The sequence below is a fragment of the Carassius auratus genome, unplaced genomic scaffold, assembly GCF_003368295.1.
Source record: "Carassius auratus strain Wakin unplaced genomic scaffold, ASM336829v1 scaf_tig00009050, whole genome shotgun sequence".
In the NCBI taxonomy this organism is placed as follows: domain Eukaryota; kingdom Metazoa; phylum Chordata; class Actinopteri; order Cypriniformes; family Cyprinidae; genus Carassius; species Carassius auratus.
Window position 1 is genome coordinate 10,103 of NW_020523994.1, and position 24,898 is coordinate 35,000.

General features: G+C 35.8%; 1 protein-coding gene across 1 annotated transcript; it reads left to right on the forward strand.

Annotated features, from left to right (window-relative positions):
• The first annotated feature begins 1,640 nt into the window (after positions 1–1,640).
• Positions 1,641–6,165, forward strand: LOC113072363 (metallophosphoesterase MPPED2-like). Its single transcript, XM_026245384.1, has 3 exons — positions 1,641–2,043; positions 2,907–3,020; positions 4,899–6,165. The coding sequence occupies exons 1-3, from the start codon at positions 1,902–1,904 to the stop codon at positions 5,015–5,017; spliced, it is 375 nt and encodes a 124-aa protein (XP_026101169.1). The 5' UTR covers positions 1,641–1,901; the 3' UTR covers positions 5,018–6,165.
• The last annotated feature ends 18,733 nt before the right edge of the window (positions 6,166–24,898 follow it).

Sequence of the window (24,898 nt, forward strand, 5' to 3'; positions counted from 1 at the left end):
ATATATATTTTTTTTTTTTTTTTTTTATAGTTTTATCACACTTTCCGATGTTTAACAAAATACTTGAAAAATTACACGCATGCGCAGTATCATCAGTTCATCTGTTCTCAAATCGGACACCTCCGAAAGAAACGGTTTTCGGTTCAGTGTACTGGTGATCCGAAAACCGATGCAACCGACTACCAGAGACAGCAGCAGCAACCAACAGATGCTGCACAGCTCAGCATTGCATGATTTGCAAGACCAGAACTGACCAAACAAGCAATGCAACTTTATGATGCAAGTTCTCCAAGACAACAAGAAATTCATAATGTCATCATTAAGGATCTCCTCATTGGCTGCACTTTACCTCTGTCAAATGTGGGGGAGAGGGATTAAATAAATGAAATGTCATCTTTAACTGGAGGACAATATAGTGTGATACAATAATAAAATAGGTTCATTTGTATTTTCATGCACTTGTAATACAATAAAACCTTTGAAAACTTTTATGATAGGAAACTAGTTCTGTTGACATAAAATAAAAATGTTCAATGGCAATGACTAGATGTAACAGTGGTATTTTTTTTATTTCATTTTTATATTGCCATTGGTTTAATGGGTTGAAAGGTTAAAATATTAATAGAATGTAAAAATGTACAATACCAATTTATAATCTTTTTTAATTTAATTACTTTCTGGACTCGGGCGGACTCGACTCGGACTCGGCCTTTAAGAACTCGGACTTGAGTCCAACTCGGCCCCTTTTGGACTCGGACTCGGACTTGGACTCTATGTTTGTGGACTTGGTCTTGACTCGTACTCGACAAAGGTGGACTCGGACCCAACTCTAGTCTACAGCCACGAGAGGGCGCTCTATGTTTTCAGTGTAGACTACAGGAGCACTGAGCAGCATAGAGCGCCCTCTGGCGGCTGTAGAAGGTAATGTTTTCTCTTCGTTCGTTTCTCTCGGTTTATGTCAATTTAATTTTGATAAATAAGTCGCACCTCACTGTAAGTCGCAGGACCAGCCAAACTATGAAAAGAAGTGCGACTTATAGTCCGGAAAATACGGTAATTAGAATACAGTAATGTGTTACTGTGTCATGCGTTATACCCAACTCTTGATTATAATATGTTTTCATTGCATATATGAATATTTTACATTTGTTTATATAAATACAATTTATTTTCAGTAAAATATTTCTCACATTGCTCCGTGTTTTTTTCTTTTTTTTATCATGTAAATAACATGAAACTGCTTACTATTACAGCACCTGCACAAATAATCTATTATGGTAAAAAAAACACTGCACAATCTCTATCCGTTTACTTATATCAATCATCATACTGCAAGCCCAAATATGTAGCGCTGTTGGGCTTTGCTAAAAGCTTTTCATCATGCAACATGTCCTGCGCTGTCTGTAATTTTCTATAAAGAGTGCTAGACTTCCTTTTCTGATGATTTCCACAGACAGTGATTAGTGTTTTTCACCAGACCTGGGACAAATGGACGCTCAATTTATCATCACTATCAAACCTCAGCTTGACACAAACATATAGATGTATAAATACGCACACGTACAAGCACGGGCTCATTTTTCACATTATTCCATTTGGGCGCCTTACCTACATTAACCCCGTTGCTTTATTTGAGCTATCGATCCATAGCAGTCATGGGAGAGGGGGCTGTTTGCTCTCTACGGCTGCGTCTCCCGTAGAATTTGCATTTATTATGTCAGCCTGCAGTGAAGCCCTTCTTATTTCACACTTTGAAGCCTCCTCCAGGGATGGATGGAGGAAAGAAGCTCACTTTGACAGGTTAAGATTGTTTCTCCACATCTGCCGTCAGCTGTCATTTTAAACGGCGTGTGTACGTCTCTGTCCCGCCACATGGACGGATGCATGTGCAGTGCTTATAAATGTGTTTTTCTGTGTCTCCCCGCAGGACGCCGTGGTTTAATGGCTGGGGTTTTAACCTGCCCAGGGGACAGTCCCTGCTCGATAAGTGGAACCTCATCCCAGAGGGCATCGATATTCTCATGACCCATGGGCCGCCCCTCGGTGAGTTCAATTAACCAATCCTAATGGACTTCCATCCAATTATTCAAATGCTTGAGAATACATTAAATGGCTTTTGCATGAAGCCTGATGTCATGCTTGTCAAGAAACCCGTCAAATGTAGTTATAGGAAAAGGAAAGAGTGACAATTTTTACGTAAAGTAATATATATCGTCAGAGCATTTTATTAACACTTTAACCATAAAAACACATTTTTCATTACTTAAAATAAGCATTACCTGAAATAAAATAAAACATTAAAAGGCATATTTTATTTCAGGTATTTTTCAAAGCAATATTTTTTTTTTTTTTCTGTAGTATTAGTTGCTCAAATTTAAACTTAAAAAAAAAACTGTTTAAACAAGCAAAGAAAAATTAAATTAAAAAAATTACAAAACAATACAACAAAATTACAAAACCTTTAACTTAAGTCTGTCCTCAGAGCAGGGTTATTATTTTAAATTTAAACAAAAACAAAAAAAACATAACCATAAAAAACAAAACATTTAATTACTTGAAATTTTTATAATTATTATTATTATTATTTGCTTAAAGTACAAACTTTAAAACTTAATAAAAACATATTTAAAAGAAAACAAATAAAAAGAGAACCACCAACAAAATGACTACAGTTTTAACTCAAAACGATAACAGAAAATATAAAAATATAATTTCATTCAAAATATTAACTAAAACAATAATTTATACCAATGATAGTAAAATAACACCTTAGAGTTGTTTTTTAACTGATTGACTTATTTTTGAAGCTTTAGGTTAAAAGCGCAAATACTGGACATGAGTCACAATGTGAGCTGTTTTTCCTCTGAGATTAGAAACTGATTTTGTGTGTGTGTGTGTGTGTGTAGGTTTTAGGGACTGGGTACCGAAGGAGCTGCAAAGAGTTGGGTGTGTTGAGCTGTTAAACACAGTCCAGAGGAGAGTCCGGCCCAAACTCCACGTCTTCGGAGGAATTCATGAAGGTCAGTAACCACAAAAACAAACGGCCACTGCTATATATAAATAAATAAAAAACATGAGTCATCATGCACTCCTGTGATTTCCATGGTTGAAGGATGTCACAATAAAGACTACAGAAAGGAGGCTAGAAATATTGCAGTGTGGCTTTGATGTGACAGTTACACAGGTCACTTTTGGTTACCAATATCCCTATATTTTATATTTTTGAGCCGACCAGTATCCCTGTATGATAAACTAGAGCACAGCTGATGAATCTTTGAAAATTATATCTAAAGCAGGCTTAAAATAGACTCTACTATTCAAAAGTTGGGATTTATGTAAATGTAATTTATTCCTGTGATGTAAAGCTGTATTTTCAGCATCATTGCTCCAGTCTTCAGTGTCACATGATCCTTCAGAAATCAATCTAATATGCTGATTTGCTGCTCAAGAAACATTTCTTATTAATAATAATGTTGAGAACAGTTGTGCTGCTTAATACGTTTTGTGGAAACTGTGATACATTTTTTCAGGATTCTTTAAATAGAAAGTTAAGAAGAATTATCTGGAACCAAAATCTTTTGAGAAATAGTACTGTAGTACAGTATATTATGTTGTATATTTGTAACAGAAATGATTTGATCTTTCCTTTAGAGATTCAGATTCTCAGAACAGCATTATCTGCATCGGCACAAACATAAACCCCATAAGCAGTCTAGGATATAAATGTATATGGATATGAGTTGCATTTTAACACCAGATTTGGCTACAAGTTCAACCCAGTACTGAGGGAAAAGGAGATCTGCCTTTGGGTTCATCTTCAGACTGTTGCACAAACGTATTAAGCAGCACAACTGTTTTCAACATGGATATCAATAAGAAATGTTTCTTGAGCAGCAATTCAGCATATTAGAATGATTTCTGAAGGATCATGTGACACTGAACACTGGAGCAATCATGCTGAAAATACAGTTTTACATCTCACAAATAACATATAGTATATTAACAGAGAGAGCAGCTACTTTTAAACCGTAATAAAGTTTCACAATAGTGGTGCTTTTACTCTAGTTTAGTGTAGTTCTGGTGAGTATAAGAATAGCCTTAAAAATCTTAAAAAAGAGAAGTCATGAGTTTGAAACGGTTTCCTTTTTGGATAAATTTTTCCTTTAAAGAGATAGTTCACCCAAAAATGAAAATGACCCCATGATTTACTCACCCTCAAGCTATCCTAGTTGTATATGTCTTTCTTATTTCAGACGAATGCAATCGGAGTAATATAAAAAAATGTCTTGGCGCTTCCAAACTTTATAATGACAGTGAATGGATGTTGAGATTTGGAAGCAAAATAAAGTGCCTCAATCCATCAAAAAAAGTGCTCCACATGGCACTGGGGGATTAATAAAAACCTTCTGAAGCGAAGTGATACGTTTGTGTAAAATTTAATTAACCCTAATCTCTATCTTCCTTTTAAACCGAAGAGGAGAGAGCGAAACAAAACACCAATCATTAGAAATGCAAAACGAGGACATGTAAAGAAGAAAGTTGGAGGATTTCATATCGATATACGCCAAGAGGAGACTGGTTTTTCCATTGCTGTAAACAAAACTTCTAGTAGATTTTACACTATGCCTATGTCACCCGCTGGGACACCACTTTCTCGTGAACACATGTACGATGTTTAGTGAAAGCTAGAAATTATGGTCCCGACCCCCATTCACTGCCATTATAATGCTTAGAAGAGCCAGGATGTTTTTTTATATAACTCTGATTGCATTCGTCATTCATCTACACGTAGGATGCCTTGAGGTAGAGTAAATCAAGGGGTAATTTTTCTCTTTTGGGTGAACTCTCTCTAAGTTTGGCATATGAATGTTGACTCCTCCGTCTCTTATATCCTGTAGGTTATGGCATTATGACAGACGGGTACACGACATTCATCAACGCCTCGACCTGTACCGTCAGCTTTCAACCCACCAACCCTCCCATCGTGTTCGACCTCCCAAACCCCCCCAGCTCTTGAGACGCCCGCAAGCATCACCATATTCTCCTTTTCTCTTTACGTTTTCTAACAATACTTTGGGAAAAAAAATAGTTGAATGTTTCTTTTAGAATCGCCAGTCTTTTGCTAAAAGATTCAGTGGAAGATTCCTGATGATGGACGGGATCATGCAGGTGTCGCGTACGGAAGTGCTGAACAATCTTATGAATAGATCTGATTAAATCTGTATGATAATAAGCTTTGTGAATTTGTAAAATTGTCACTCCTTTTTTGGTCAATATTCAAAGTTGGTATGGGATGCCATTGTTCATTTTGTATATTCTTTTTCAGGATAATTAAGCTTTCTTTTAGCTGACAGGGATAATGCCTTAAACTAGCTTTAAGTTCCCCCAGCTGGAGCCCCTTCTTTCTGCTAGCGAAGAGAAAGCGTCATATTTATTGTTTTTATCCAAAACTAACGGGATTTCTATCTTTTTTTTTTTTTTGTTGCATTCGAAGAACACTTTCTTACAAGTGCAGAGAATACATGGATGCATTTTAACTCATGTGTATTCTGGAGCGCCTCATTCTGCATAGAAATTGGAAAATGTCTTAAAATATGAGTATATCTGTATGTATGTGTGTAAGCTGTAAAATCTCGAAGTATAATTGTCTTTGTTCTAAGCCTCTTGAAGAATATGATTTTGCCTGTAAGTGATGATTTAAAGTGTGTAAAGCGCACACATGCTCTTTTCTGTTTTCATGAAATGTTCCTCTGAAGCTCATTCAGTGTTGCCTACTTCGTACAGCGTATTGTTCCATACAGTGAACGAGTACTCGAGCTGAAATTATTTTCATGTACAATCTCAAAGGTTGTTTTTTTATTTATATATATTTTTTCTTTCATTGAACCTGCCAAAATCAGATTTAGTTGTCCTTTGATATCTGAATATGATAGTTTTTGTTTCCCTTTTTTTTTGCACTGTGTAATGCAGTCTTGCTAGCACAAAAAAAAATGTTGCCAATAGTCGTTTCAACTCTTGCCATTGTAAATGCTTCTCAGCTTTTCTTTCAGCTACAGTCTCATTCCTGAGAAAGTTTTTTTTTTTCTTCTTTTTTTTTCAGAATTCATTGTGATATATTTAGCTGCCTTTATATGCAAATAAAATTGCAAGATTTTTACTTCTAAAGGTTTTGTTTGGTTCATTGTGTTCCCAAGTCAAACATTGCACAGTCAAAATCTTCAGGTAGTTCAAATAAAACCAAAGTTATGCCTTGTTAGTCACAAAAAATGATTTTTGTGACTTTTACTTGAAATAAAACTAGATATCCACAAGTGAAATGTATATTCATTAGTAGTAGTATTATTAGTAATATGTATATTTAATTGGTCATACAGTCTCTCCCTGCCTCAGTGGGAAAATATGTAGACCAGACTATTACAATAGCCAAAAATGCAGTTAAACAGGGTTGTTTTTATTTGATTTATTTCCTAAAAGAGTAAATTAGATTGATTTCTTGTAAACTATACATATCATCTAGATTAGAATATATATTTAAATCTAAATGGATGCAACTGAAAGAATTTTAATGTCACTTTAATGCATTTTGTATTTTCATCTCTTTGATTTGCCTTTTTTCCTTTGTCACCTCTACGAACTGCCCTCTTCATCTTTTTTCAATTGAGGTCAGAAGTTAATGTCATCTGATGTCTCCAAGATATCATTCAACCACATTCCTCAATACGAAACCTCAAAAGATCTTTTACTTCCTCCAAGCAGTCAAGTGATCGAAAGTTTTCACACCCACAGAAACCTCATTCACATTTATCTCTTTGTAATCCAATTTGAGATACACATGAGCCAGCGGTATGCTGTAAGAGAAAGAAAGCCAGCATTACTCTGGCCTTGGAGTCAAAGTGGGATCTCTTTTCATCAATCTGAATCCCTCCAAGGCCACAAAACAGAAACATACTTCTCCACAGTCTCACATTCACCCTCCCCCATCCGGCTTAACAGCAGTCACATCAAACGCTCCAAACCAATTAACACTTCCCCCAAACCAGAGCATGAAATATAGCCCCGGACCAACTCGTTGGCATAATCCACATAATCATATTAGTGTAACCCTGTGAGCTGGCAATGACTCTTTTGTTTTATCAAATCCCATTTATAGAAGCATCTACACTTTCTGTGCTTTAAATTAACAATTCTAGTATACTACTTTTTACATTAATGTCATGACACATGCCAGAGTGTTGCTATCAGATTGCAAAGGTCTTCTGAATGATTTTTTAGCATTTTATGTCATGCAGTTGCGAAAGTCTTCTGAGAGGATTTTGGCATATATAGTTACTAAAACACCTAGAATTATTGGTATATGAGATTAAATAATCAAATACATACCCTCAAACATAGCTCAAGTGTAAATTAACTAAAACTAGTGATTTTTTAGTAGTGTGATAATTGATTAGCTATATTTAAAGTAGTAGCCTTTACAGAATTACTATTTTTTCCTAGCCATGATGGTGACAAGCAAAGACTACAGGTGCATCCCAAATTGTGTTCTTATGTACTATTCTATGACATTTTGTAGTATAAAACTTTAATACTCATATGATGCACTTAAATAACCAAAATCAGTGTGGAAGGATGGACACTTCATGCACTCAACTTTTCCAGCTTTAATTACCTAGTGAGGGACACTGATGACACATGACATTGGCATTTTGCATGCGCCGCTAAGAAGTGACGAACGCGGAAGTGCAGAGGAAAGATCAAATAACAAAAAAACGGTCACAAATTAGAAGTACAAAAGGAGGATTTGTAAAGAATAATGTCAGAGGATTTCGATATCAGCCAAGAGGAGACTGGTTTTCCTTAAGCTAAAGTAAGGAAACTTGGCTTCCTTTGAGCCATGTGAGGCACTTTTTATTATGGATGGATGCGCTTTATTTTACTTTTTTTCCGACTGATGAACTGAAACACCCACTGGCTGCCATTAAAAAGCTTGGAAGATCATAGTCAATTTTAAATATAACTCTGATTGGATTCATCTGAAATAAGGAAGTCATATACGCCTAGGATGGCTAGAGAGTGAGTACATAATGGGTAATTTTCATTTTTGAGTGAACTATCCCTTTATATCCACACAGGTTGAGTGGCCTTTGGCTGCTACGATTTCAAAGTAACTTCCTAGACACACTGAAGCATGACGTTTCTCTCTCTCCCTGTTCCTGCTTTAAATGAAGGGGAAAGTGTGTATGTCAATCTACATTGTGTTGGGAGCATGTGTGAGTGTATTAATTACCTCGTCCTGCAGCAGGGACCAGGTATCAATAGGTGACTGTGACAGGGACTGCTATTACCCTACGACGCCCCGACAGCTTCTATTAATATTGGAAATTTGTCAACTTAGTCTTCGTGCTGCTGTGATGGATGACACGCAACTCTGAAGGCCAATACCCACAGTCTTTATTTGATAGAATGCGTGTGTGTGTGTGTGTGTATGTGTGTGTATGTGTACACTGCTACACAGAATACAAGGTAAGGTTTAGAAAGTCGTTATTTTTTCATTATTGTGTTTAAAATATAGACTACATGTTTACAGGAAGTACCTTTGGTGAAGAAAGCAGTCACATGATCAAGGTCTTTGTGTCCACTGTGTGTTTGATGTAACTTTTAGGCCCAAATAGAATCTGAGTGATATTTAAGCATTGTAGCTGTGGCTTGTGGAGGGAAATCTGGAATTAATTTAAAGGGAAAGTTCAAAAAAGTCCTTCAAAACCAATTCATTTTGTTTCATTTGTGGAAAACAAAAAGGCGATATTCTGAAGATTGCTGATCAACTAGGTTGCAGAAGTACCAACCAGTGGCATCTTTAGCTTATTATCAGTATCCCATCAGCTCTGTCCATATTTTGATATTCTATTTTAACATTCTTTGACTATAAATTGACATAAATCGTATTTACCTGCAGTACAGAGTCATTCACAAGCTGCACACATGAACAAAGTACTGCTTTGTCCTTTACAAAAGATAAGAGTTTTGTATTTTTTTATATCTACAATAGACTGTAGGTAAAAACAAAATAATAATAATCCACCTCATCCAGTGCTCTTTTTGATTTCTGTTTTACAAACTATGCTGTTACATTTCATTGTGAGAAATCACTGCAAAATGTCTGAATTAATCTAACTAAATTGCGAAGAACTTCAGACCTTTATACAAACATGTCTGACCGTTTTGATCAAAGGAGTGAAGTGAAGTGAAGTGACATTCAGCCAAGTATGGTGACCCATACTCAGAATTTGTGCTCTGCATTTAACCCATCCGAAATGCACACACACAGAGCAGTGAACACACACACACACACTGTGAGCACACACCCGGAGCAGTGGGCAGCCATTTATGCTGCGGCGCCCGGGGAGCAGTTGGGGGTTCGATGCCTTGCTCAAGGGCACCTAAGTCGTGGTATTGAAGGTGGAGAGAGAACTGTACATGCACTACCCCCACCCACAATTCCATCCGGCCCGAGAATAGAACCCACAACCCTTCGATTGGGAGTCCAACCCTCTAACCATTAGGCCACGACTTCCCTTCAGATTCATTGGTGAATCTGAAATCGCTCGTTCTAATTCTTCGTTATGCAAATCTTCCCACATCTTGACGTAGACATATGTAACACTCCAAAAAACTGAATTCGCATCATATGACCCCTTTAATATATTATCAGGGAAAATAATTCCAAGGTTACTTAAATTTTTTATAGATATTAATCTGTAAATATTCAAACAAAGCAATCATATGGCTTCAGAACACTTGGAATAGATAGATAGTAGTTTCTGTGTGGGCTTACATGTTACTGCCTGTGTGTGTGTGTGTGTGTGTGTGTGTGTGTGTGTGTGTGTGTGTGTGTGTGTGTGTGTGTGTGTGTGTGTGCGTGCGTGTGTGTGTGTGTGTGTGTGTGTGTGTGTGTGTGTGTGTGTGTGTGTGTGTGTGTGTAAACGTGTATAAAACAGCCTTCAGAAGTCTGACTGTGCTGCCAGGAGCTCAGTATGGAGTGTTTACGCTCTCCTAATTGAACCCAGCCCTACCGTTATTGTAATCTGGATGTCATTTGGGCCCGGCTCAACCCAAGAAATAATGAAGTAAAAAATCTGGGGTAAAAAGAGAAGTGTTGGGTCCCTTTGTTACCCATTTCCTCGTTGCCCATGTGTTGTGAATTATCAAAGAAATCACTGCAGTATTATTTTATTGTTTCAATTACGATGAAAAAATTAGCCATATCTGGGCTAGAAAAATGAAAACACCACCAGCTCATGACTGTCCTGTTCACTTAAAAACGCACATCCTCTCTAAGGCTAAGAGACATTGCATGGCCTCATTACATTAGAAAAATGACTCTCCAAGGATTTCCATGATAAATGCTTCACTATTTTGAGTGACAGTATATTTTTCTCTTGGTGTGTCAAGATGAACTATTCACCCTTTTTTCCTCATACACTCATCCACACACAACAAAGAGCTGAATGGCATTTACTCTTAGTGCATTAGAAACACAAGCAGTGACTATGACAATGTTCTTTGTTTTCCTTATTGTTTAACTAACTTATTTTTTTCTTATTATTTTATATATATATATATATATATATATATATATATATATATATATATATATATATATATATATATATATATATATATATATTTGGTTTGTATAAAAGTTGTTGGTTTTTTTATTTCAGATATATTTTTATACCAAACATATATACATTATATATGTGCATGTAAATATATGTGTGTGTGTGTGTGTGTGTGTGTGTGTCTTACATTTCAGCTACTATATCACACATATATTAGGTTTATTGCAGTTCAGATGATTGCCATGATTTTGTCAAGCTAGACATGTTCTTGGATCAACATCTTTTGATGATCTGGATCAACATTATTGTCCAAAAGTACAGACTTAACCCAACCCCTATCCCCAAACCTAAACTTACCCATACTTTATTCCTAAATTAAGTGGGAAATGATAGCTAATTAACAAGGGCGTTGAAGCACCTAAACCTGATTGCAAGCCTAAAACAGACATTTCCTGAAAAGTCATATCTCTATTCTGATTGGTTGATTGGAATCAAGGAACAAGGATGTTGATCCAGGAACATGTTGTACTTGGTGAAATCACGCTTGCCCAGTTGATAAATGTAGAAAGAAAACCTTTTTACATATTTTACATATGCAATGTTTTTTCATATTTCACATGGAATTCCATTTAACACAGAAATGCTGCATGATCGGTGATTTGATGAGTCTTATAGTTGTTTTCAATGAAGCTGTAATCACAAACATCACATGAAAACCTGCGATGCACCAACAATAGCTCAATCTGACATCACAGGTTGATTATGAGACGACAGGCTGAAATCCAGGACTGTGTGGAGATTAAGAACTTCTTTGGAATTCTGGAACATGTGTAAATCTAATTTGAATTCATCATGTTGGTTCGTACAGATTGGATGATAACTGGCACTTATTCAGACGACATTAATTTCCACCCCACTAAAAAAATCTGAAACAAATGGTCTTAATTATGAACATTTTACATCACACCGCCTTGTTGTTAGATTGAATAGAACCTTAATTGATCAATTAATATGAAAAAGCTCAGTTTGAACTGGTGTGTCAACAAGTACAGATAACAGCTAAATAAATATTAGCTTTCCAAGTGATCTTATGTGCAAAAATACTCACTGAACATAAAACATCTGTAATTTGAAAAACTAAAATTATATATATTATATAAATGTATGTATATGTATTTTATATATATTTTGTATAAAAATATATACAATTAATTGTATGACGTTTATTTTAACGTACATAACCAATGCTGAGCATGTAAATAGTTACTTGATGGGAAAACTTACATTATATGAGGATTGAAAGATAGAAGGATTGAGAAAAAAAAACAAACATGTTTTCTTCCCAGAGATGTTAATGTCTCAGATTGTGTTGGGTAAAATCAATAGACACTTTGGCCTCGTTTACACCTGGTATTATCATCCATCTCAAACGCGTCTCCTGTGACCTCCTGTGATTAGATTTTGTCAAGAGGAGGGTCTCTGATTTCGTGACTACACTGTGTCAGTGAGTTACTCCATGTTTTCATGCACAAAGAATGAAATAAAAAGTCTTTGTTGAACCCAAATGCACCTTTTCTGCACGATCGGTTATACTGTCCACTTGTGATCTGATTGAGAGATACATAAAAAAATATGTAAAAATAGGCCATTAGCATCAGTATAATTTTTTTTTACCTTATTTAGCAGAAGTTCAAACCATATCAGTGTTACTGACACATTTTAAACTATTGTACGCTTCCAGAATGCAAAATCCTGTATTATTTGCAACACTTGTGTGGTATAAATCACGGCACTTGCATCTCACAGCAGAACACAAGTGCAAATCAGTTGATTTAATAGCTGCTGTTGATTTGCGAATTAGTGCCAAGCATATGACGATTAAGTGGCGCCACCACAACATCTCATCCTCTGGTTTCCCATCCCCACAGCTGCTGTAGTTGGCACCATCCACGGAGATAATCGAGATGTCCAAATGAAATACATTCACTGTGGAGAATGCGTTGTGTGCATCGGGAGAATATACAGAAGTCTTCCAAAACTTTTCTATTGAACTATTGCTGGTGCAGTAGATCACACAAATTAGCATTCTCACAAAAGCAACTTTCAGAGATCATCCAAAATATTTTAAACTTTGTGAGCATAATAAGAGTTGAAATGCATTTATTCCTGAACCCAAAATTAAGTTACTAAAAATGTTCTTTTAATTAATAAATCTATTTAAAATGTTTGGTCGTAGTGCATTAGAAAGATACATTAATTGCATTTTGATGCTTTTACGCTATCTGCTCTCATATGCCTTTGTCTTTCCTTTTCTGTTAATGGATGAAGGTCCATTTGCTTAGTTAGTATTCATTTATTATCAGCATAAATGGGGCCTTGTTTTATTGACTGAACCTCACTGTAATTGTAGTTATCATGAATGTAAAGTGACAGCATAGTGTCTTTTCTTTTTTGCTCCTCATCTTTGTCCTCTAAAAGGGCTATGTGGGTAATTGTCAGTGGTGTTTGCAAAATCCTCGCTATTACTAATGATCATTTGTAGGGTTAGCGATTTGAACAAACCCAATCCACCTTTTCGTACTACCAAAATTGTGCGTATCATGGGAGAAACTTTGTTACACTATAAACAATCAGCAAAAAGTTCTCTCTATGAATGCAATAAGAAGCATTTTCAAAAACTGGATACAATGATGTGAAATTATTCTACTCACTCTTCAACCATCGATCATTTAAAGGAAACTTAAAGGTGTAAGCATTAACAGGATACATTCAAAATACCATGAATAACCCCAAGAGCTTGATTAATTCTGCAACAATATCATGAAATATCACTATTCTGTCTGAATGCCAATGATACTATGGCATGTACTACCTGCCTGTCAACCCATGCATTTTTTGTGTGCACTCCGAGCAGCCAATAGTGAAATTTTGGGGCGTGGCTACTGTAGCAGGCTCAGCCAGAGGGTGTTTTGCCCGTGTGGACAAAGAAATTCAGATTCCATTACAGAAGTGCAAGCCAAAATTTGAAGGCTTGCCAAAATACACAGAGACAGACAACAGGAATGTGGTAAAACAAGAGTAAACAATGGTAGCCTTTAACACAAAGAAGGAATTTGATGGAATGTTTGGGTTTTGATCAACATGACAAACTTGGTGAGTTTCTTCTCGACAGGTTGGTTTGCACAGCTCAAGTACACCTTTGAATTTATTCAAACAGTCGTTCTTTCCCTTGGACACAAATCTCTTGCGGCAGATGTAAGTCAAGGATTTTTGAGATGTAGACCGGGATAATTCACCCGAAAATGTTAATTCTGTCATCATTTTGCTCACCCTCATGTCATTCCAAACCCATAAGATGTTGGTTTGAGTTGAGTTGACTTTCTGGTCTTTGAAGCACAAATCAGGTCATTTTTAATTAAATCTGACATGTTTCTGTCCCTCTGTATACAGTCTAGCAAACCAAACTTTACAAATCTGCTTAATGCACCTTTATTAATTCCATTTATTCTTTATGGCATGGCATTTGTGGATCTTTTTTTTACCTGGACCCTCGGTGAAGGAACAGAAGTCTCATGGGTTTCATTAAAAGACAAAGATAATCTTGTGAGTTTGGAATGACAGATTTTTCAGTTTTGGGTGAACTATCACTTTAAGCTTGTAGTTGTACAAACATTTTAAAAAAAATTTAAATTAAGTTGTAAAATGTTGAACCTGTTTTTTTTTTTTTCAAAATTTAGTTTTGCATTAAGCTAATGTCGATTGTTGTAAAAGTTCAACTGCTCAGTTAGTTTCAGCTCAAAGATTGTCAGACAGTTAGGATCCTTGATATAGTTTATTTTATATAAATGCACTTGCTTTGAATATGTTATTCTTTTATTTTCTTCAAAAATAAAATTAATTAATTAATCCTATGTTAAAAAAAAAACAGTGTTTAGAATTTGGCTGTGCTTGAATGACACTGTTTGGTACATGGTACTATTAACTTTTTTCTTTTCTTTTCATCTTTAATTCATGTTTTTAGAATAGGTTAGTTTATAATTTTAAGGAAATCTGTTTCCTAATATTTTGCAAGTAATATAAACACTAATAAGTACGGAGCAAACAAATCAAAGGAACGCAATAGCAATCGTGCACATTTTAGTACATTGAGGGAACGAATTAGTAAATTGTGCGCACAATTTATTTATTTTTTCTTGCATGTCATGTGCGGGGCTCCGTAAATAAGAAATTAACATAACTAATTATTTTGAGTCAACAGTGGCCTACTCAAGTATACCTTATTAACAAGTTTTCTGTACAAACTGCTTTAATCATTAAGGCAAAAATTGATACCTTAACATGGCCATAATGTTCTTGTCTACACATACAAAAGAAATGCATTATAAAATTGTGTTAACATGTATGACCAGTGCGTGTTGGTTGTCAAACTTCACATGCTCTGTTAAAAGGATTGTGGCCCTGTCTGCCCTCCATACATAAGAGCTGTGTTTGTTTAAATCGTGACGTGCGAAAAGGGCTTTTGCAAAGGTTGTTTGAAAACATGCTTCATTTTTCTAGTTCAGCTAGACTTTAACTTCCGTTAGCTGTTCACATTTGAAGAAAAAAATATATCTATTTTCATTCTATAGATGAACCTGTTAAAAATACAGTAAGACATGCTTTGAGATCCTCAGACCCTCTCTGGTGTATTGTGTATTGAGCAAGTTTGATGATTAGCATGTTGGTGTTTCAGTGTTGTTGTTGTGTAGGGTTTATGTTAACACTGATTTCTGCGGTTCGTTGGACGTCAAGGTTTTCTGCTGGTAGGGAGAAGGGAGAGATGGGGGATCAGTCCACAGATGGGTATCGTTCCTTTTGTTCTCGGTCTAATTAAAGCACTGCTAATCAAGGCTGTTGATGAGGGGAGAGAGAAAGAGAGGGGCAAAACAGCAGGAGATGCTTTCCTCCATTTGTAAGAGCTGCTCATCATGCACATGCGATTAAAGTTACACCAAGAGTTCTCTCCCTCATTCTCGCTCCCGTCCCCTCTCTCTTTCATCTCTGTGGTAGTAAAGTGACATTTGTATTGAACTACATTTCCTCTGTATTAATCTTTTACACTAGAATCATTGCAGGGGATCCAGGAAGCAATGAGATGAGACTCTTTGATATGCCAGCTGCTCACTTCAGCCCAACTTCAAAACAAGTTTGTAGAAATACTAAAATCTCTTGAACAATTTAACCCTCTGGAATGCTACTGTAACTGCATTACTTTAAACATGTAAATGTGAATTTTTATCATGGTAATGCATTTTACAGTTCTAAATCTCATCAAAATAAGTACAAATAACTTCACTGCAATATAAAAAAGATCTGTTGCATTAGTCATTTATAATATTCATAAATATTTTTATTATTTTCATTGATTAATCTGCATTAAACACAATTTCTCCCCAAATTCACATTATTTTGATGCATCTGACATTTTACTTTTCTTTCTTTCTTTCTTTTTTTTTGCTTTTCTTCTTTTTTATTTTATTTTTTTTTTGTATTTTTTTTTTTTTTACCTATGGATCTCATTAAATTATTTTTATTCCGTCTTGTACTGTAATCTTTGTAAAAAAAAAAAAAAAAATTTAAAGAAAATTTAAATTAGGATATTCAGAAAATATAAATTCTCTGGGCATCTTTTTGCTGTAATGAGCTAAAATTGGGTTTTTGTTATTTATTCGAGAAAACATGCATTGGAACATTTTTGTATGTATGATTTCTTTATTTCGATTTTTGAGTGAAACAAGTTTTCCATACCCATTTTAATATGCAGAGACAATTATAATCAAGGGTTAATCTCTTCAACTGTTAACAATGTGGCTCTCTGACACATTCAGTGTGTTCAATCTGCCCTTAACTGCTACATTGCCAAAAAAAAAAAAAAAGACTATCTGAGACTATCTAGTTGCTTAAACGTTGACAACAGGAAACCAGTTGGATAACAGTAATTTTTGCAATTGCATTCTATACCATACACATTTGAGCTTTAATGAATGCATGGCTTTGACCTGTGAATCAGAGATTGTGCTTCTAGAATCTAAGCCCCCACAGTTCCTCAGCAGTCCTCTTCACTTTTGAACAATGAGTGCATATGAAGACACTCAGGGTCAGATGTTTTTCTCACACTGGCACATCTCTCCCCTCCTCCCTCTCTCTTCATCCCTGCAGCTATCTCTCCGTTCCACTGGATCACTATAATCAGAGGAAGACAGCCGCATATATGGTCTGATTCCAGAATGTATACCATTCCCTGGGAGGGAGCAAATACATGAATACATTTTGGGAGGTGGCAGAAAATCAGAAATGCTTGAGCCACAGAAAGGCAGTAAAAAAAAAAAAAGGTTGGCTGATCTCAAAGCTGTAATCCAGTGTCCACCGACCTGTTTGACTGATAAAAGATATGGGGTGAAACACACTCACACTCCAGACTGAGAGAAAGAGCTAGGCACACTTTAAAATCTTACATTGTACGCACATCTGCACTTCATTGTGTCTGATGAGAGAATTCGCCAGAGAGCAGAATTCAGTCAGTTGCATTTGAAGTAAATGAGAGAGTGAATAAAGTTACCCAGATAAACAGTGATGCCATGACACTGAATATAAGGAAATATCAAACAACTAAATGGCACAATTCGGCACAATCAGAATCAAGTATTCTAGCTAGACAAAGGTGGCATCCAAATACACTTCTCTATATATTAGGTGAAAAACTGTAGTGGTTAAAAAATCAAACAAAAAGAGTAGTGTTCATAACTGTTCATAAAACAGTAGGCAGAAACTCTCTGGATGACTACTACTACTACTACTCCTGGCAAGACTGTGAAGTGTGCATGCAATGGATACTTTACTGTCCCATGAGGTCACTGGAGAGGATTTGTTAATAGCGGTGAAACGACGCAGCTGACACTGGTAGGTCACATGGCAATGACATTCATTCTTCACACATCCTTACTATAGGATATAATATAGGAGCAATAAAATGGCACATATAAGGTAGGGTTTTTTAAAAAGCAAGAAAATATAAAAAAATAAATAGATTCATGAAAGCCTGAGAGGAGAGTTGACTTGCTCAGAAGAGGAGAGGTGAGTTTTGAATAGATGAATCTCTGAGAGTGCAAGGTTCTTGTGTTATGGGTTGTCAGGAGGCATGTTCTTTTAATGCATCCAGGGTATTGATTCTTTCCCACTCTAAATGTAGGGAACCTGCCTTTTTATTAAAGTAAGCAGCTGGTCAATGTGCCTAACCAGTAATGGGAATTGACTTTCTGCTAATTACCCACACGCAGAGCATTAATGCATCTTCATAATGGAAAGAAGCACTTTAAACCTTGAGATGCTGTGTAAAACTTTAAAGATCACTACTCTTTCTTTTCTTCCCCTGTCTTTGTGGCTCTGGCTTCAGCTAATGGTAAAATGTAGCTATCTATAACCTGACATTCAAAGGTTTGGAAGCAGTAAGATTTCTTTAATATACAGTATTCATCAAAGATGCATTAACTTACTTGATCAAAAGTGACAGTAGTGACATTTATAGTGTTACAAAAGATTTCTGTTTTACATAAATGCTGTTTTTTTTTAGGATTTTTATTTAAAAAATATATATATGAATCACGTTTCCACAAAAATATGAAATCACTGAAAATTCAGCTTTGCATCACAGATATAAATTACATTTTACGAAATATTATGTAATTTTAAACTGTAATAACATTTAACGTACAATTCTCTTTTTTTCTTTTTTTTTTTTACTGTGTTTTTATATAAAACATGCTAAAACCCTCTTTAAGAAGTTGCCTCTCTCGGTTATTTAAGAATTGTGGCATATTTGCAACATTAAACCTGAAAACAGAAAGATTAAGGTTAATTATAAATCTGGTCAGTTTAACATTCCACTTGTGCATTCAGTTGAAAGATATACAAGCAAGTATTTTAAGTCTTTAGCTTGAAGAAAATGGCAGTTTTTAGCCTTGTGTGTGCAGGATTTGCTCAGTTATTATAACTGTTCAAAAACAATGTTCTAATAAAAGGCCTGTATCACAAGCTAAATCATGCATTTTGCAAAATTCATAAATTAGTCAAAATGAACTTTTTTTGTCTAGTATACTGAATGCATAAGATGAGTTTCTTAATATTCTGTGCTGAAATAACAGGAGAAGAGCATCAGTGAAGATGTGTGAACATTTAACTTGCATTGGCTTCTGCGCACACATAGGCCTACACTTAAAAATGATTGCATCTACTTAAAAAAAGTAGTTTTTAAGGCTTGATTTATTTAATGGGACATACCAGAATTAATCATGTCAAATCTATAGATCGAAATGATAGAAATTCAACATAACAGAAACTCTTTCAAATGTCAAACATAACTGAACATTAAATATTAAGATATTGGAATTATTTCCCTGAAAATAAATAGGTATAGGCACCTTTCCTACATTTTATCAGCGTAATCAGTTTCTCAATTCAAGCCTCAAAACTGCTTAAGTTTCCTTTAAAAAACAAAATTGTATTACATATATCTTGGTTTTATAAGTGAAATGTTCTCAATATTTTCTATACAACACTGAACCACAACTTTTTTAAATTATCACCTTAATTTTATTGAAAATTACAAGACCCATGATTCATTTTACAGTGTACAGTACTTACCCTTGGCCAGAGAAGAATGAGAAGAAGAAATTCAGTGTCTATACCTTAAACTTTCTGTCTGCAGTCCACAAGGAGATTACTGTACATAAGCATTAGCCATTATTTATTATTCAAACAGGTGTCTGAATCCAGCGAGTGTGTCCTGTGGTTTAGCAGGCTAACTTCTCATAGCCATTCCTTATTAGCATGCATGAAAGCCTGTTAGCTTTGGCAAAGATACTTGCTTTAACCTCATGCAAGTGTACTTTACTGTAGGCAAGTTTTCATTTGGTTAAAGGGTTTAGATCTATTGGGAGTCAAAGTGCCACTGAATAAGTAAATACATTCGCCACTTCTCTCATAAATACTTTCCTGAATATTCACATTTGTAAAAGTTACAAAAGAACAAGGACTCAAAATCAAGTCAAATCACAAAATAGCATTCACCCAAAAGTCTGTCTTAATTTATTCCAAACCTATATGATGTTCTTTCTTATATTGAGTTCATGTGATGTCTCTCATCTTTAAGACGCTTTCAATAAAAGCATCTGTCTAAATGTAAATGTGCCCTGAAATTTCAAAAACTGTTAACGTGACATTTCACCCATATATCAACGTTGCTTTTTTTTCCATCTCTCCCACCGAGAGGTCTCATAGCAGACTATTTGCATGTCTGGCTAAGGTTTTCTTTCTCCAAAAAAAGCTCAGAAAACACTCTCACTTGTACTTCAGATCAATATGGAGATAAATATAGGGAGAAATGTCATTTTAGTGTACTAGAGGGTTTCTTTTCTTTCTTTTAGCTTCAATAATATGATCCTTTTGACATATATTTATAACGTTGACTTGATCAGAAATGGTGCTTAACTGCTTTTACAGTGCTTTTGGTGATTTTTGGAAAATATACAGTTATATGACAGATAGAAGGGAAGGAATAGCACAGCACACGATATATTATATAGCGATGTTTAGGCATCTGACAGTCAGAGATTGCAGCAGATGAATGGATGGCCTAAAGTGCCGCACACACAAATGTCTTTCCATGTTTTGTCTGGCTTATTCAGATGTAAATTTCCTTCCTTTCTCTGACGGTGTGGAGGAGTGTGGGAGGTTTTGGGGGACGGACTGAAAAATCTAGCCCAAATTGAAATGTCAATAGTAATTTTTGGCATACTGGAACCTTTAAGAGTCAAGGGCTTCTTCCCAAGTGAAAAGAGAAGGAGAGCGGTCGTCCTCTGGGAGTTGATGTCTTCTTGACAGACATGCTGAAATACCAGGGAATACTACCTTCTTTAATGGATTGATGAATGAGCTTCACTCCACACAAGCATGTCTGGATAGCGGTGAATGCTGATGGTATACATTCATTCATTCATTTAACATTCTGCTGGATGTGTTTCTTATTAGGGCTGTTTGGGGTTAGGGTTAGAACAAAGCCCTATCCTGAAGCATCACAGTTTAGCATATAACTCATCCTACACCAAATGTGCTGCAGACATGAATAATGCTCTAAATTGTGGAGAAGATGTTCACTGTTATACTTTTCAACTCAGTGGGACTTATAATAATAAATGGAAGAAATCTCATATACTTGCACTGAAGGAGGCTTATATAAAAGAGAATATATTTTCAACATTTAACTGGGGGAAATTCATAATTTTGCCTGTATACTTTTCAATGATCACCTATATATTTTTGTAACGAAATTAGAAAAAATAGTCAATTATAAAAAATAAAAAAAACTGAATAAAAAAATACATTGTGTCCAAGTAGCTTTTATTATGCACTATAGTAAGTAAGTATTTTAGTGTTTTGTACAGGACATAGATTTTTGTATGTAGTGTACTTGTATAACTAATAGTTGATGGAGACCTGAAAAATGCATTGTAAAAAAAAAAAAAAAAAAAAAAAAAAAACTATTTTTGTTTTTCAAATTCGTTAAAAAGAATCCAGTCTCATTTGTATTTCTTATGAATTTTTATTAGAAATCTTGTTACATTTTTTTTATTTTATTTTTATACAATATCTCAGGAAGAAGCATGTTTCTATAAGATTTTTCCCCTTATAAATTCAATTTGGATTTGTTTGGTCTTGAGGTGACCTTGACTCCCCATGTGTATGATAATCAGTTTATCTTATGATGTGTTAATGAGTGGGGGAATCATTAGAAACAACTTCACTTTTTTAATAAAAAAAAAAAAAAAAAGGCATTTGAACTTGAGAAGAACTTGGTGGAAGAAAAATCTCTTGAACCGTTATTGCAGCTTTGGGAGGCTTTGGCATTCTCTATTCTCAAGTCCATGGCAAATGGCCTTCAAATATTGATTTTGATGTCTGGGCAAATTGCCCAGAGTTATGTGTGTCCCCTTTTATCAAACCAGCACAGCCCACACAAAACTCCATTCCACATAAAATGGATCACCGGACTGATTATGGTGAAGTATGAATGAAGAGGAATGATACATCAGCCATCGTGGATACAGATGAACACAAACACTAAACCAAGACGGATGGTTGTGTGTGCATGCGAGTATATCTGTTCGTTCATTGGTTTGTTTGTTTACATGAGCCGTGTGGATTTATATATATATATATATATATATATATAGCTCTTGATTTTCTCATGCATTCAGTTTGAAATCTATCAGTGTTTATATTAGCATGTTTACACCTTCACAAATCAATATCAAGCATATTAATAAGCACAGCATATTTTGTAAGCTTAAAGTGATGCAATACAGGAAGTTCAAAGTTTGGTGGCCCACCATTTTTTAGCTCATTAGTTCACGATGTCCGCCGTGCGCCAGGCTCATGTAAGAGCCCTAAACAGTAAACACACACGAGGCAGATGGAGAAAAAGCTCAGCATCATGCCTGCAGACATCTTTAACCCCTCTGTACTGCCATTACATACTAATGAGACTGGATGAACTCTGCTGGTTTTGTGAGGATTGGAGGAATGTGTTTGCTGCAGGAAACTAATATGATTTTGTTATGCACAAGTTGTGAGTAGCTACATTGATGTCATTCATACTTGTGTGTTTTGTCATTTAAGTACGGCTGCTCTTCTAAGGCTCTCATAAATCCATAATACATATATCCTTTATGACAAAAGGGCCTTGACTTCAGAGATATTTCACAATTGTATGAGCGCTGGGTCGCATGCATCACTCTTAATGAGGCTAGAGAACAATGCAAATACATCAATCTCGTCAATGTAATTATGTTCTCTCAACCCTTGAATAAAAAAGAGAGAGATTACACGGAGCCCCTGCTGATTAAATTAATTATGCTAATAAACTGTTGGTCTCCCACAGGTATGTATTAATGAGCTGTAGAGTGACTATTATTCTTACTCCAGCTCCGAAATCAAACACATAAACAGGTTTCTGAAGATGCTGGTTTATTCAGTGTTCAAATTAGATATTTCAATTTAAATATCAATAATTTTTTATGTTTCCATAAGAGCACATCAAGCAGGGGCGGATTTAGACATTTTGGGGCCCAAGGCAAACACAGACATGGGGCCCTCTACATCTCTTGTTTCCCTCCTTTTGTCAATCCTTATTTTAAAAAAAAAGCCCTACTTGTTACTTCTCTTCAGCAGTCTTCACACAGCAATGATGTATAAACATCTGCCGTGTTTCCACTATCGAGCTAGGACCGGGCTCTAGTGCGTGCCAGGGCCAGTCGCGTTTCCACTGTCACTTCCGGGGCTTGATCGTGCCTCGCCGGGGCTTCCTCGGGGCCAACGGCCAGGGTTTTTTGGCCCGACGAAAACCTTGAGCCAAAGCGGGCCAGCTGGGGCTAGAGGAGGAGTTATGAACAAAGGCGGAGTTTCTCCGTGTCTAGAGAGCGTCAGCGCGGATCATTTCAGAGAGATAACAGCTTTAACACCAGCATTAACGACGTTTTAAAATAAGTTGAGCTCAAAACTCACTCTTAGTTCGCAGCAAGTGTTTGCTTGATCCGATGTGGATTATAATCACTAAACAAGGCAGAAATATTTATAAGCGATGTAAAAGACTATGCACGCTAAACATTAACGTTACACAGTAAACATGTTAAATATGACCGCTTGGAGAAATCAGACGTCAGCTTCTTATTCTCTATCACAATTGTGTATTTATTAAGTAACATTTTATCTGTCGTCTCGTTTCAAGAGTTTAGCTCCACGTTGCATATCATCAAAATATAATAATGATTTTTGTTCGGGAGCTTTTATAAAAATAGAGAGTCTGCGCCGAGGATCATTTAAGAAAGATAACAGCTTTAACACCAGCATTAAACACTTTTTTTTTTTTTAAATAAGTTGAGCTCAAAACTCTCTTTCAGTCAGCAGCGAGTGTTTGAAATAACTTGATCCAATGTGGATAATCACCATACAAGGCAGAAATATGTATAAGCGATGAAAAAGATATGCACGCTAAACATATTACCATAGTAAACATGGTAAAATATGACCGCTTGAAGAAATCAGATGTCAGCTTCTTATTCTCTATCACAATCGTGTATTAAGTAACTTATATTATCTTTCACAAGCCTCGTCTCGAGTTTATCTCACGTTGCCTATCATAAAAGAATATAGCCTAATAATGTTTTTTTGTTCGGGAGCTTTTATAAAAATAGAGATATTATCATTCATTATAAATGTGACGGCTATACTGTGGCTAATAAACAGAGACAGACTCGACTGAATAAGCAGGCTATTGTCATAAGCGTTAAAAATAAATAAATAAAATAGAAATAAGTGTATTTATGTGTGATTAATTTTGAGTCCTGATAAATTAAATCAATTCTATAGTTAAAACATCGATGATTTTGAATTTGAATATATAACAAAGCATGCAAACAAACGGCCTCTTTTAAGCCCTGATTCGCACTGGGCCGACAGTGGAAATGCGGCTAGTGACTGCTAGTACTCATTACTCATCAATTTTCCTAAAAACTTTTTGCTTTCTTCCTGTTTCTTCCTTTTTTCAGCACCGCTTGGGTAGCTTCGCTTCATTTTTACTGTCAACACTCTCTCTCTGTACACAATGTCTATCACTGTCAATCACTTCTTCTTCGTCAGTTTTTTGGCGCATTACAGCCTTGTCACTTTCGCAGATGCGCAGTAAGTGAAATAATGGAATAGTCCAATGTAGTGAGGTGGGGGGGGGGCCCTCCTGTCTGCGACACTAATGATTTGATGCCATTTTTCGCAAATGGAGTTTTAGAAATATATATTTTGCACGAAGTAAAAAAAAATAAAAATCTTTAAGCAAGTTAATGGGGCATTTTGGGGGCCCCTAGGTAGCTCGGGGCCCAAGGCAATTGCCGACCTTTGCCTAATGGTAAAGTCCGCCCCTGACATCAAGATAGACGAACAGATAGATAGATAGATAGATAGATAGATAGATAGATAGAATGGTGACAGACAGAAAGCTAGACAGATAGACGGATAGTTCTGTAATGGTAACAAAATCATGTGAGGGTTTTTTCCTGGCTGAGGAGATTACATTAGTTATTTACAGGATATGCTGCCATCTGGTGATCAATATACACGGTACACAGTGAATTAAAGCTGCAGTCGGTAACTTTTGACGCTGTAGCGGTTAATAAACAGAACTGCTTGCGTCT